At 38.2% G+C, this 15,022-nt stretch overlaps 1 protein-coding gene across 5 annotated transcripts in view; it reads right to left on the reverse strand.

Moving 5' to 3' along the window:
• LOC106087244 (zwei Ig domain protein zig-8) overlaps window positions 1-15,022 on the reverse strand; it is a 351,757-nt gene that overhangs the window by 64,363 nt on the left and 272,372 nt on the right. For 2 of the 5 annotated variants that reach the window (XM_059369432.1, XM_059369434.1), the window contains exons 3-4: window positions 11,225-11,352; window positions 2,616-2,690 (exon numbers count right to left, since the gene is read on the reverse strand). In XM_059369432.1, the coding sequence (XP_059225415.1) occupies window positions 2,616-2,690; window positions 11,225-11,352 (203 nt within the window). Of the gene's footprint in view, window positions 1-2,600; window positions 2,691-11,224; window positions 11,353-15,022 lie in introns of all 5 variants that reach the window. The other 3 variants (XM_059369430.1, XM_059369433.1, XM_059369431.1) reach the window with 2 other exon arrangements.

Raw genomic sequence — 15,022 nt, forward strand, 5'->3', positions numbered from 1 at the left:
ATATTCTTGATCAGCATAAAAATCTAAGACGATCTAGACATGTCCGTCCGTCTGTCCATCTGTCTGTTGAAATCACGCTACAGTCTTTAAAAATAGAGATATTGAGCTGAAATTTTGCACAGAATCTTTTTTGTCCATAAGCAGGTTAAGTTCGAAGATGGGCTCTATCAGACTATATCTTGATATAGCCCCCATATAGACTGATCCTCCCATTTAGGGTCTTAGGTCTATAAAAGCCACATTTATTATCCGATTTTGCTGAAAGTCTGGACAGTGAGTTACGTTGGGCCCTTCGACATCCTTCGTCAATTTGCCCTAGATCGGTCCAGATTTGGATATAGCTGCCATATAGACCTATCCTTCGATTTAGGGTCTAAGGCCCATAAAAGCCACATTTATTATCCGATTTTGCTGAAATTTGGGACAATGAGTTTTGTTAGGCCACTCAACATCCTTCTTCAATTTGGATCAAATCGGTCTAGATTTGGATATAGCTGCCATATAGACCGATTTAAAATCTTGCGCCCATAAAAGGCGCATTTATTGTCCAATCTCGCCGAAATTTGGGACATTTAGCTGTGTTAAGACCTTCTACATCCTTGTTCAATTTGGCCCAGATCGGTCCAGATTTGGATATAGCTGCCATATAGAACGATCTCTAGATTTAAGGTTTTGGTCCAATAAATGGCGCATTTGTTGTCCGATGTCACCAAAATTGTCCCAAATTTTGAGTTGTGTTAGGCCCTTCGACATCTTTCTTTAATTTGGCCCACATCGGTTCACATTTGGATATAGCTGCCATATAGACCGATCTCTCGATTTATGGTTTCGGGGCCATAAAAAGCGTATTTATTGTCCGATGTGGCCAAAATTTGGGACAATGGGTTAAGTTAAGCCCTCGACTTACTTGTGTAACATGGCACGGATCGGTTTAGATTTGGATATAGCTGCCATATAGACCGATCTCTCGATTTAAGGTTTTGGGCCTTAAAAGGCGCATTTATTGGCCGATTTCGCCGAAATTTGGGACAGTACTTTGTGTTAAGCTCTACGACATTTTTCTGCAACTTGGCCCAAATCGGTCCAGATTCGAATATAGCTGCTATGTAGACCGATAACTCGATTTAAGGTCTTGGCCCCATAAAAGCCGTATTTAAAATCCGATTTCACTGAAATTTGACTCAGTGACTTATGTTAGGCTTTTCGACATCAGTGTCGTATATGATTCAGATCGGTTTTTTTTTTAGATATAGCTACTGTACGTATATACCAGAGTGGTGGGTATCCAAAAGCCTTTTTACTTGTTTTATATACACATTTTTCTAGTTATGATTTATGCGACTGTTAATGAAAAATTATATTTTCGTTTACTTAAAGCAGTGGCCCTATTTATATGGCACCACTGTACATTCGATTCAAGGTGAGATATCTTCACATAATTGTAAAAAAAAAAACTAAGTATGTAAAACAGTTCTTAGATCAATATCTCATTTTGTTCATAGGTAATGTGGCTTTTCGTGAAAGTTATAAGACTTGACACATTTTTCCGAATTGAATTTGTATGATTGAAATAAAAATATTAATTTGCTTCAAGTAAATATATTTTCAAAGTTTTTTTTGCGGGACTTTTTTCGATATTCATTTTATTCATAAATAAGCAAAAGTTCATTCATTCGTGCAACAGGATATAATCTTTAAGAAAAAAATCCAAAAATTCATCACCCTAATATACAAAATATATCTATATCAGAGTTTGAGTACATATATCACGTAGTTCATTCAATTTGTTATTTAGAACGAAGCAAGCATTGCAGAAAAGTTTGACGAATTGAATGGTTCAAATTAGGGGCTGTGAAACCCATGTCCTAAACAGGCATACAAAAGGGCCTACATTTCATGTTCTTGATTTGTGTAAAAAATTGGCTGAATGGTGGATAAGAACATTCGAAAATAATTGGGATTCTTTTCGGCAAGAAAAACAATAGGAAAATTCCCTCTCTGGCTACTGTGACATCGTACTTCAGTCTGATTACAGACTGTTACCATGAACTTTTCTTAAGCCAGTACTCGAGATTAGTCAACTTCCATGCTGTGATACGTTTCAACGCATTTTCCAATAACATAGGATAGTTTCACTTACATTCACATACATTAAAGTGGTGGAAGATTTACTTTTAGCTCAATAATAAAACATTTTCAAAATAGGATGATTTTTTTATTCAAATCGTTTTAATTCTGCTCAATTTAAGTTGTGCTATGCTGGCAATGAGCCAGCCCAATAAAGATTAGCTCGTTTTGTTACCTGCTCTCCCCTTGCAATACATAGGACGTTTATTAAGCCAACATTGTGCATAAGTGTGTTTGTGGCAGGATCTCAGTCGCACATGTCATAGCACGTCTCGAAACCACATTTTAAAATCACGCCAAAAAGTAAAGCGACAAAACGAGTTTACAACAACAACAACAATACATTTGGTAGAAAGGTGATGGGAAATTGCGGCAACAAAAAAAATCAAAAAATAAAATACCACTAAAATGACAAATAAACGATGCCAGGGAACACGCAGACAAACATGAAACATGAAAGACCAAAAACAAACCCAATTTACACCCACTCTATCCACGCCGGAAACTTTGCAGACCAGGAACGCTGTTCCACCTAGCTGGACGGTCGTGTTATGCGCCATCATCTGAAATGAAAGAGAAAAAGTTTGGATATGGATCGGTTTGGTGGAGGAGGGAGAACGGGAGGTAGGTTGTGTTGGGAGAGGGAGAACAAGTTGTGGTAAAAGTAAAAACGTTTCATAAATTTTAATTGCGAATTGTGGAGCAAATATCAGGAGAAAAATCACAAAAAAGCACTCGAAACACTGCAAAACTAAATAAATCCATGACAAAAGTTATGCAACGCTTCGCTGGGTAGTTGCTGTTGCCTCTGCTGAGAGTTTATTCCACAAACAATATTTAATGAAATTTAGTTGGGAATTTCCTTTGCATATTTGATTCGGAATGGAGTGGCTGAAAACAACCTCAAGCGTTTATTTGTATTCTGGCCGTAACCCATTTAGACAATTGAAATTAATAAACTGTAAATAGGCGAATTAGCATTAATTAAATTTACCACTACACTGGCCAAAGTGGCCATGGAAAATCCAAGAAACTTTCCCTCGGACTTGGTGTGTATGAGTGTATGTGCACTCTGAAAATAAATTATTAAATTTAGAAAGACTACCAGCTGACATTGCTCTTCGATTCATTTATTTACACTACATTTATAACTAAATGAATAATCTACGCAAGCGAACGGGCCATTAATGAAATTGAGAGGCAAACCCACGGACATTCCAAAGCAAAGGTATGTGGTTGCAAGTTGGAATATATCATAGATTTGTTAAGAACGAACCCTTTTTGGATATTGCGTAAACTTGTCACATTGACTTGTACAATTCAATTAAAAGTGAGATTGAAAATGGCGTTCACGGTATCAATCTAATACATATCGTACTAACAAGCCTTAATTGATGTAAGTTGCATGGTATATTCGTTAACAGTTACCAAACACCCAAGCGTTCCTCTTCAAAGATGTCATGTGGGATCTATAACATACAATGAAAGAAAGTAACCTCGAAAAAGAAAATCTAAGTCAGGAATTTCGTGCTACATACAAAATCCCTAAATGTTTTCCATGCCCCTAAGTTGATTCATGTCTGGTATTGAGTCTCCACCTAAGTGCCGGTGTTTGTTAGCGGCGAAAGACGGGCCATGACTTAGGAAATGCTCCAACATCTCATCATCTTCCCCACATGCCTTACACACGCCATCACTTGCATTGCCGATTTTGCATAAGTGGGATCGTAGTTCTATGTTTCCCGTTATGATATCGAAAGCTATACTGAACTCCTTCTCATTTTCTTTCAGTTATAGCCTCGTCTTCTCATGTTCCGGATCTCCCCATAGGATTTTCGTTGTGTGACCGACCCACCCACGGCCTTAATTCGGACTGCGTCGACCCGAAAGGCTTCGGGTTAACCAAGTTTATTGGCGGCAGTCCTCTGACCTTCACTGCCAAATCGTCTTCGCTTTTATTCCCCCCTACTCCGCTGTGTAGCATGAACATACAGATGGCAATGCCAGAGTTCCGTTAATTCGCTAGCAGCAGTGCCTCGCACTCGACCTCAAATGTAGTCAGAGGTTCCGATCGGAAACCTCTTCCATTTCTTCAAGGTCGCCTTGATTTTACCGCGATGTTACGACCTGATTTAATCCTCGTAAAGTATATATACCATATACAACTGAGAGACACTTTCAACCTTCAGCATTGCCACCAATGTGTCAATTGCATACCCCTAAGCAATGGATCATATTTTCAATGAATATGGCAACTTGATCACGAACATTCATTCATTAACAACAGGGAGTCTTCTTACATAAAAATGTATGGATTCCAATTTAAGTTTTAATTCAATGATAAGGGATAAGCTCTTTAACCGCCGGAACTCTATGTACAAACAACTGCCAATATTTACGAAAGAAATGTTTGCTGAAAACAAACAATGTAAGCTCTCATAGCAGGCCAATTTGTAAGCTATCGTAACAACTACAGTGCGCGAAATATATAGGTTCACCTAAACAAATATAGAAAAGAGTAAAAATTTCGGGAATAAATTGAAAAGTTTAATGGTCTTCGCCCTAACAGGCAAAAAACTTGAAAATGAAACAAGTAAAAGCGTGCTAAGTTCGGCCGGGCCGAATCTTATATACCCTCCACCATGGATCACATTTGTCGAGTTCTTTTCCCGACATCTCTTCTTAGGCAAAAAAAAGGATATAAGAAAACATTTGCTCTGCTATTAGAGCGATATCAAGATATGGTCCGGTTTGGACCACAATTAAATTATATGTTGGAGACCTGTGTAAAATGTCAGCCAATTCGAATAAGAATTGCGCTCTTTGTGAGCTCAAAAAGTAAAATAGAGAGATCGATTTATATGGGAGCTGTATCGGGCTATAGACCGATTCAGACCATAATAAACACGTATGTTGATGGTCATGAAAGAATCCGTCGTACAAAATTTCAGGCAAATCGGATGATAATTGCGACCTCTAGAGGCTCAAGAAGTCAAGACCCCAGATCGATTTATATTGCAGCTATATCAGGTTATGAACCGACTTGTACTTTATTTGACATAATTGTTGAAAGTAACAATAAAAAACATCTTGCGAAATTTCAGCCAAATTGGATAAGAATTGCGCCCTCTAGAGGCTCAAGAAGTCAAGACCCAAGATCGGTTTATATGGCAGCTATATCAGGTTATAAACCGATTTGAACCATACTTGGCACAGTTGTTGGATATCATAAACAAAACACGTCGTGCAAAATTTCATTCCAATCGGATAAGAATTGCGCACTCTAGAGGCTCAAGAAGTCAAGACCCAAAATCGGTTTATATGGCAGCTATATCAGGTTATAAACCGATTTGAACCATACTTGGCACAGTTGTTGGATATATAACAAAACACGTCGTGCAAAATCGGTTTATATGGCAGCTATATCAAAACATGGACCGATATGGCCCATTTACAATACCAACCGACCTACACTAATAAGAAGTATTTATGCAAAATTTCAAGCGGCTAGCTTTACTCCTTCGGAAGTTAGCGTGCTTTCGACAGACAGACGGGCGGACGGACGGACAGACGGACGGACATGGCTAGATCGACATAAAATTTCACGATGATCAAGAATATATATACTTTATGGGGTATCAGACGAATATTTCGAGTAGTTACAATCAGAATGACGAAATTAGTATACCCCCATCTTATGGTGGAGGGTATAAAAATTCGGCAGAGCCCGGCCGGGATTCGAACCTGGGCACACGGAGCAACAGCCAGAGCGGATGCCGTCGTGTGCCATTTGAAGCCATCAATACAACTTCCAACAGATGCACAGAATCTTATACGTACCATGGAAGTAGTGTTATTTGTGTAGAAAGAAAATTTGCCTTTACACAAAAACACATGCATTGGGAAAAGTACAGCTAATAGCCAGGGTTCTTGAGCGTGATTAGTGTGGTATTTGTATCATAGAGCGTTTAGGCAATAAATTAGGTACAAGTACAACATACCAACGTACGGCCCTCGAAGCCGTCACACCTAATATGGCTGATGAGTAATTGTAACTAAATTACGAAACGCGTCCCATAGTGGTTGATAAGTGTTGCATTCTCTGGCTTTTCTTTTCCACTTGCAAAGAAAATCTCCGAACATTGAGCTCGTCTCGAAAGAGAACTAAACAAAAAATTGTATAATTTAATGATCTTCGCCCTAACAGGCAAAAAAGAGCGCACAACAAGCCGATTATTGGCTAAGGTGTATATCCATAGTGGCATGGGATATATTAAAAACAGCATCCTATTTTTAAACCAATCTAACCGAACCTTGAGCCTTTGCATATCAAATGGCTTTGAAAGGTTTTGGAATATTTTTTTAAAATTGGGTTTGAATTATAGTACAAGATGGAGTCCTGGGTGAACATCAAAACTTTCACAACGCCTAAAATCGATAACTATACTGACAGATTGCAGAGAAAATGTGTTTGCATCACAAATAAAGAATCCGTCTACCCTCCCAATCACTGCCAGATGCTTCAAACGAGTTTTAAAGTCTTCGGATCACATTTTTACGAAAATATTGTCTTTCCCGGCAATAGTAAGTCTTCATAAAGATAAAAGGCGGCTTTAACGTACATAACTTTCGGATTTTGGAGATAAATGCGAATTGGTATTTATTGAAGAGAAAATGTTCGATTTTGATTAACCCTATGTTTTTAGTATTTCTGGCGGGGTTTACGCAGATAAATACCAATAGAAAAATGCAGACATTTTGGTAGCGGTACGTCATGATTTGGAAAGCTTTTACCTTTTATGGAAAGCTTCTTCTGGCTTGGAATGCAACTAAAATGATCTCTGGGAATTATTTAAAAATGCTGGAACTATAATTGTTCGAAAATTATAAAACATTAATGGGCTAAGACATAATTTTCCACCAGAATAATGCTACAATCCATAACCTGCCACAAAATATTAGCTTTCCTCCAAAAATATGGAAGTTTTGAGTTGGCCCGCATGTAGTTCGGATATATGGATTCTGTTAAAATATAGGAGCTATAATTAAATAGTTATTGACCATTTGGACCGTACTTGGCACAGTTGTTGAGAATCATAACTGAATACTATATGCAACATTTTAGCCAAATCGCGGCTTGTAAGGGCTCAAGAAGTCAAATCGGACAACAATTGCAGCTTCCAGGAGCTCAAGAAGTCAAATCGGGAGATTGGTTTATATGGGATTTGGACCGTACTCATGTGCCAAATTTCAGCCAAATCGGATAAAAATTGCGGTTTACAGGGGCTCAAGAAATCAAGTCGAAAGATCAGTTTATATGGGAGCTATATCAATGGTTCTTCACCGATTTAAACCGTACGTGACACAGTTGTTGAAAGTCATAAGAGAACACTATGTGCAAAATTTCAGCCAAATCGGAAGAAAAGTGAGGCTTTCAGGGGCTTGAGAACTCAAATCGGGAGGTAAGTTTATATGGGAGCTATATCAGGTTCTGGAAGTCATAATTGAGAATTATTTATCAAATTTCAGGCAAATCGGATAAAAATTGCGGCTTCCAGGGGCTCAAGAAATCAAATCGGGAGATCGGTTTATATGGGAGCTATATCCAAATCTGAACCGATTTGGCCCATATGTAATTTCCAACGACCTCCATCAATATTTAGTATCTGTGCAAAATTTCATGCGGCTAGCTTTACGCGTTCGAGCTCTATCGTGATTTCGACAGACGGACGGACGGACATGGCTAGTTCGACTCAGAATGGTGGGACGGTCTAGAATATATATACTTTACGGGGTCCTAGATCAATATTTCGAAGTGTTACAAACGGAATGACTAGATCAGTATAACCCCATCCTATGGTGGTGGGTATAAAAACCAATAAATTTAAGGCTTGTCTATCCTCCACCATAGGATGGGGGTATACTAGTTTCGTCATTCTGTTTGTAATACCTCGAAATATTCGTCTAAGACCCCATAAAGTATATATATTCTTGATCGTTGCGACATTTTATATCAATCTAGCCATGTCCGTCCCTCCGTCCGTCTGTCTGTTTGTCGAAAGCACGCTAACTTTCGAAGAAGTAAAGCTAGCCTCTTGAAATTTTGCACAAATACTTCTTATTAGAGTAGGTCGGTTGGGATTGTAAATGGGCCATATCGGACCATGTTTTGATATAGCTACCAAATAAACCGATCTTGGGTCTTGACTTCTTGAGCCACTAGAGGGCGTAATTCTTATCCGATTTGGCAGAAATTTGGCAGGTGTTTTATTGTTACTTCCAACAACTGTGCAAAGTATGGTTGAAATCGGTCCATAACCTAATATTGCTCTCATATAAACCGATCCTTGGTTATGGCATCTTGCATGACATATTTTGTTATGATTTCCAACAACTGTGCCAAGTATAGTTATGCCATATAAATCGGTCCATAACCTGATATAGCTGCCATATAAGTCGAACTGGAATCTTGACTTCTTCAGCCTCTAGAGGGTGCAATTATTATCTAATCTGACTGAAATTTTGTACAACAGCTTCTCCCATAACATATGTGTCAAATATGGTCTGAATCGCTTTATAGCCTGCTACAGCTTCCATATAAACCGATCTCTCTGTTTTACTTATTGAGCCCCTAAAGGGCGCAATTCTTACTCGAATTGGCTGAAATTTTATACATTGACTTCCGAATCGGACCATAACTTGATATAGCACCAATAGCATAGCAATCCTTTTCTTTTATCCTTTGTTTGCCTAAATAAAGATACCGGGAAAAGAACTCGACACATGCGATCCATGGTGGTGGGTATATAAGATTCGGCCCGCCCCAAAGCTTATAAATAATATCGAATAGTAAATAAATTCCTTGCATTTACGCTTTTTTCGTGGTATTTTTGGGTGGACCTTTATTTAATTCGCTCACTATATGTTATTATTTGTCAATTCAGCAGTAATATGTGTCCAGTATTTTAGCAGACTAGATAGTGAAAACAGCGGACATTTAAACAACCTACCGAAATGTTTGCTAAAACAACAATCCTATGTTTGTTAAAACGTTAGTCATATGTGCTATCACGTTTTCAGCTGACAAAAAATGCTGTTTTAGCTAACTTTTTGGTTATTCAAAACAATAATTTCACTGAGTGTATAATAAAATTAGCACATGTAGGAAAAGCTGTGAGGATTATGTTCCAGTTATAGTTCAACACAAAAAATCGCAGGGCCGGTTTGTTGCCTGTGTTACGATTTTGTAAGATAATTATAATTTTTTTAGCTAGAATGTTTTAGGTAGATTCATTAATTAGGTTTTGATTTAGGTAGATTCATTAATTAATGAGTAACTTCTTCTTAAAATTCTTCTCTTTTGTTGTCCTTAACGCCCAGTGGAGCACATGTTCTTAAAAGAAATTTGTTCCATATTTTCGTATTGATTAGTGGGCCAGGTCTGAATAGTACGGTGTCTGCGCCACAATTAATATGTTGTTTTTCCCAAAAAAAAAAAAAATGCGTACTAGCAACGATGAGCTAGCAGGGGCATTATCAAGGCGCAAAAGCCAATTATTGTTCATTCACCAACCTGGAGGCAGATTGCTTCGCATCAATTACGTATAACTTGCAGGTAAATTCAAATTTGCCCATGAACATTCCATTAATGATTGAGGGCGATACTTCTCTCATATCAATGGGTGGTGTCCTATAATTGTGCTGGTAGATAACTGCGTTCAAGCATCATCTGCGAAAGTGAAAAGTGTTCCGAATACTCTGACATTTCATCATGGAGATACACAGACGAGCAACGACTGCAAATCGATGAAATTTATTACGAAAATTCGAACTCTGTGACAACAGCTCGATGGAATTTCACTTTATCGAATAATAGTGTTCAGCCATTAAGCTAATTTTTGGCTTAATGAATTCGCAAACAATCACAATTGTCGCGTTCGGAATGAAGAGTACCCGTACGAATAGCCGATGCATGCAGTGCGGACAAACACACAAAAGGTGTTCTATAGTCTTTTCCTCTTCGATGTCCCCACAGCTTCTGCAAAAGTCGTTACTAGTAACCTTCAGTCTGTCAGCATGTTTTTCGATTAGACAGTGACCTGTCATGACGAATACAATGAAAATGACGCTTTGCTGTCACTGGCAAGAACTGACGTCTGTTCTTGCCAGTGACAGCAAAGTGGTATACCTCTTCAAGTCTAAATTAGGCCACATAGTTTTGAAATGCTCACAGCCCTATCTTTGTGACCATCTATCATTCGTTGTCTTTGGGTCTGATACTGAAAACTTAGCTTACGTGTCGCTGGATGCATAGCCACAGGTTCCAGTTTCCCTGGAATGTGTAAGATAGTTCCTAGTCTCTCAAGCTTGCCCGCTTTACAATTCCCTGGGATATCTCTGTAGTCCAGCACCCAGAAGACATGAATATTGAACTGTTCAGCCATCTCGTTGAGAGATCTGCGACAGTCGAGGGCGGTTTTTGTGTTCAGAAATACGTTCTATAGAGATTTAATGGCATTTTTAAGACTGCCCGAAAAAAATTATATATTGTATCTCAAACAAAAAAAAAAAAAAAAAAAAAAAAATTAAAACAATAACTGAAATACTTTGGTTTTTATTAACCTCTGGCGCACCCTGTATATGCCTACTTTGTTGGGTTTCGGATCAATACCCCGATGAGTTATAACCGGAATGACGGAATTAGAATACCCCCACTCAGTGATGGAAGGTATAAAAACCACTATTTAAATATTCGGTGGCTACTTTAGGTTTTGGAATATCTAATTTTAAAAAGGATTTATTGAACAATTATCTTCTTATAACTATTGCGAACCTTAAGGCTTGATTATTAAGTATTTTGTCAACGGCTGTTGGGTTTTTCTATGGAAATAAAAGACAGCATAGTAAAAGAGTGTTATATTGGCTGCCCTTTAAGTGTTGTCATACTAGACCTTCGTTCTTCGCAAATGTCAAACTTTATGCACTGCTTCATCTTTTGCCTTTAGATTGAGTTTACCTTCTAATTGCTGCATAGCTTGTCTTCGAATGCTTTTGGTGATTTTTCTTTTGGATTTGATATTAGCATAATTATACTTACTTCGCTGTCTTCAAACATTGGACTGTCACTAGAGTCGAGGTTGTTGCTATCGAATTTTGAATCGGGATTTATACCTCCTCTCATCCATAGCTTCTTCCAATCGCTATCGGTAAGTATTGACTTTTGATCTACAAAGAAAAGCAAAATAAACAATGGTTCGTTAGATAACAATGGCCAATAATTACGATTAGCTTTGCAATATAACGGAAATGAAGAGTATCGCCAACAAAGCAACAGTAATCAAGATGAACAATACTTCGAGTCACGTTTAACACAACCTTTATAATAGGTAATTCCACTGTAGACAGTGATTTTACAGTACGAAAAAATAAAAATTTTAACACATTCTGGAACATTTGGAAGTGGAGTGGATCATGTATGATATTATTCTTGGAACATCAACAACGTGACACGGTAAGAAGGAAATAGTATATCCATTAACGTTTCTCAAATAACGATAAAATAAATACAATTATTATGATGATCGGTTAACGATAGCACGTGTGCCACGTCGTCTAGAATTGGAAAAATTAACTTTTTTCGGATCCATTGAATAATTTTACTTTACTTTACTTCAATTGGCTATGACGGAATATTTGTTCCGATAGGCGAATGTAGAATAGCGTTCCAAACGCCTCGATCTTCTGCGCTCATTCTAAAATCTCTGACACCAAGTTTCGAGGTGTCTCCCACCACTTGATCTTTCCGGTTTGCGTGTACCACCGTGTCTGCCTTCAAAATTGGAGGATTTTACGTCTTTGAATTCAATTTGAGCGGCACATATTGTTAATAAAACACAAGCTACACCTAAAACCACTACTTTTACAGCTAGTAGTGAACCGATCAACTCAGAATTACTTCCTAGTTCGATATAGCCATGTCCGTCTGGCCGCAAATTCACCTGTCTGTCTGTCCGTGCTTAGTAATCAAGGTACAGGTCGCATATGTTATGCAATCATCACGAAATTTTCACCATATCATATATGATTTAACTATAGTTCCCACATATAAGGCGTGATTTTTTAGCTATTATCTTTTTGGCAACACTGATGTAAACAGCTCACGCACGTTTCGTGTATTGTTTCACTGTTAAACATCGTCAGTTTGGTCTATAATTTAACCATGAATCGTCTTACAAACGAACAACGCTTGTAGATTATTGAATTCTTTTATCAAATTGCGCGCTCTGTTAAGAAAGCTCATCGCTTGCTTCTTCCACTGAGCGACGAAGCTCATTTTTGGCACAATTGGTACATAAAAAACTATAAGCGTTGATTTTTGAGTGAAGATCAGCCGGAAGCATTGCATGAGCCACCAATACATTCAGGAAAATTGAGAGTTTGGTGCGGTTTATGGGCTGGTGGCATCATTGGACTGTACTTCTTCAAAGACGATGCGAAACTGTGAATGCTGAGCGCTACTGTAAAATGATATCCAACTTTTTTTTGCCCAAAATGCAAGAGCTCGACTTGCATGACATGTGGTTTCAACAAGACGGTGCCACATGCCACACAGCACTCGCAACAATGGACTTATTGAGAGGCGAGTTAGGTGAACATTTTATTTCACGTTCGGGACTGGCCAATTGACAGCCTAGATCGTGCGATTTAACGTCTTTAGACTATTTTTTGTGGGGCTATGTTAAAGCTGACAAAACCGCTTCATTTGGCGCATTGGAAGGCAACATTGAAGCATATATTCATGAGACACTGTCCGAAATGTTAGAAAGAGTATGCCAAAAATTGGACTAAGCGGATGGACCATTTGAGGCGCACTCACGGCCAACATTTGCACGAAATAATATTCAAACTCTAAATTATATGGATCGTACTATCGATTCAAATACATATTTCAAGCATTTTTCTAATTTTTGTTTGTTTTTTTTGAAAAACTTTCCCATAGCTCTAAAAAAATCACCCTTTATATATATGTTTATTGCCCGATTTTCACTTATATGGTGGTAGTTGCCCCAATTTATTACACCCGATTTGCACGAAATTTGGTATGGAGTAATCTTTTACAAGTCTGAAACTCTGTTACATTCCATCCAAATCGATTCGGATTAAGATATGACTCCCTTACACATATATCGCCTGATTTAAACTAATAAGGCCGTAAGTACAACATCCTGCCGATATTTTGTTAAAAAATTAAAAAAAAAAACAAGTAAGAGCGTGCTAAGTTCGGCCGGGCCGAATCTTATATACCCTCCACCATTGATCGCATTTGTCGAGTTCTATGCGCGGTATCTCTTTTTAGACAAACATAGAATATTGAATAAGAACTGTTATCCTATTGGAGCTATATCAAGTTATAGTCCGATTCGGACCATAAATGAATGCTGATTGACATTGTAGAAGTCATTGTGTAATATTTCAGTTCATTCGGATAAGAATTGCGGCTTGTAGGGGCTCAAGAAGCAAAATCGGGAGAGAGGTTTATATAAGAGCTGTATCAAGCTATTGATCGATTCAGACCATACTAGACACGTATGTTGAAGGTCATGAGAGAAGCCCTTGTACAAAATTTCAGCCAAATCGGATGAGAATTGCACCCTCTAGAGGTTCAAGAAGTCAAGATCACAGATCGGTTTATATGGCAGCTATATCAGGTTCTATATCGATTTACGCCATACTTAGCACAATTATTGGAAGTCATAACAAAACACCTCATGCAAAATTTCAGCCAAATCGGATGAGAATTGCGCGCTCAATTGGCTCTAGAAGTCAAAATCCATGATCGGTTTATATGACAGCTATACCAGATTATGAACCGATTGAAATCATACTAAGCACAGCTGTTAAAAGTAATGCCAAAACACTACGTGCAAAATTTCAGTTAAATCGGGCGATAATTGCGCCCTCTAGAGGCTCAAGAAATCAAGACCCCAGATCGGTTTAAATGACAGCTATACCAGATTATGAACCGATTTGAACCATACTTGGCATGGTTGTTGGATATCATAACAAAATACGTCGTACAAAATTTCATTTCAATCGAATAAGATTTGCGCCTTCTAGAGGTTCAAGAAGTCAAGACCCAAGATCGGTTTATATGGCAGCTATATCAGGTTATGGACCGATTTTAACCATACTTAACACAATTGTTGCATATCATACCAAAACACGTCGTGCAAAATTTCATCCCAATCGGATAAGATTTGCGCCTTCTAGAGGTTCAAGAAGTCAAGACCCAAGATCGGTTTATATGGCAGCTATATCAAAACATGGACCGATATGGCCCATTTACAATACCAACCGACCTACACTAATAAGAAGTATTTGTGCAAAATTTCAAGCGGCTAGCTTTACTCCTTCGGAAGTTAGCGTGCTTTCGACAGACAGACGGACGGACGGACGGACAGACGGACGGACATGGCTAGATCGACATAAAATTTCGCGACGATCAAGAATATATATACTTTATGGGGTCTCAGACGAATATTTCGAGTAGTTACAAACAGAATGACGAAATTAGTATACCCCCCATCCTATGGTGGAGGGTATAAAAATGTATGATTAATGTTATACTACTAATTAAATTCTTTGAGTTTTCTTGTAACAATAAGTATACATCTGCCGGTGATCCTGCACACAACGTTATAGGAACTCCTTCTGTTCCTTCAACTGTAACTAAGCCATGATAATCTGACCCTAGGCCAAAAAAGTGATATGTTCAAAATTTCTTGATGGTTGGATAACAAATACGAAATGTACTTTGATAACAAAACAACGGACAGACAAACAGGCGAATTTGCGAACAGACGGCTTGATCGGCACTAGGAAGTAATTCTGAGTC

Source organism: Stomoxys calcitrans, chromosome 5 (genome assembly GCF_963082655.1).
Source record: "Stomoxys calcitrans chromosome 5, idStoCalc2.1, whole genome shotgun sequence".
In the NCBI taxonomy this organism is placed as follows: domain Eukaryota; kingdom Metazoa; phylum Arthropoda; class Insecta; order Diptera; family Muscidae; genus Stomoxys; species Stomoxys calcitrans.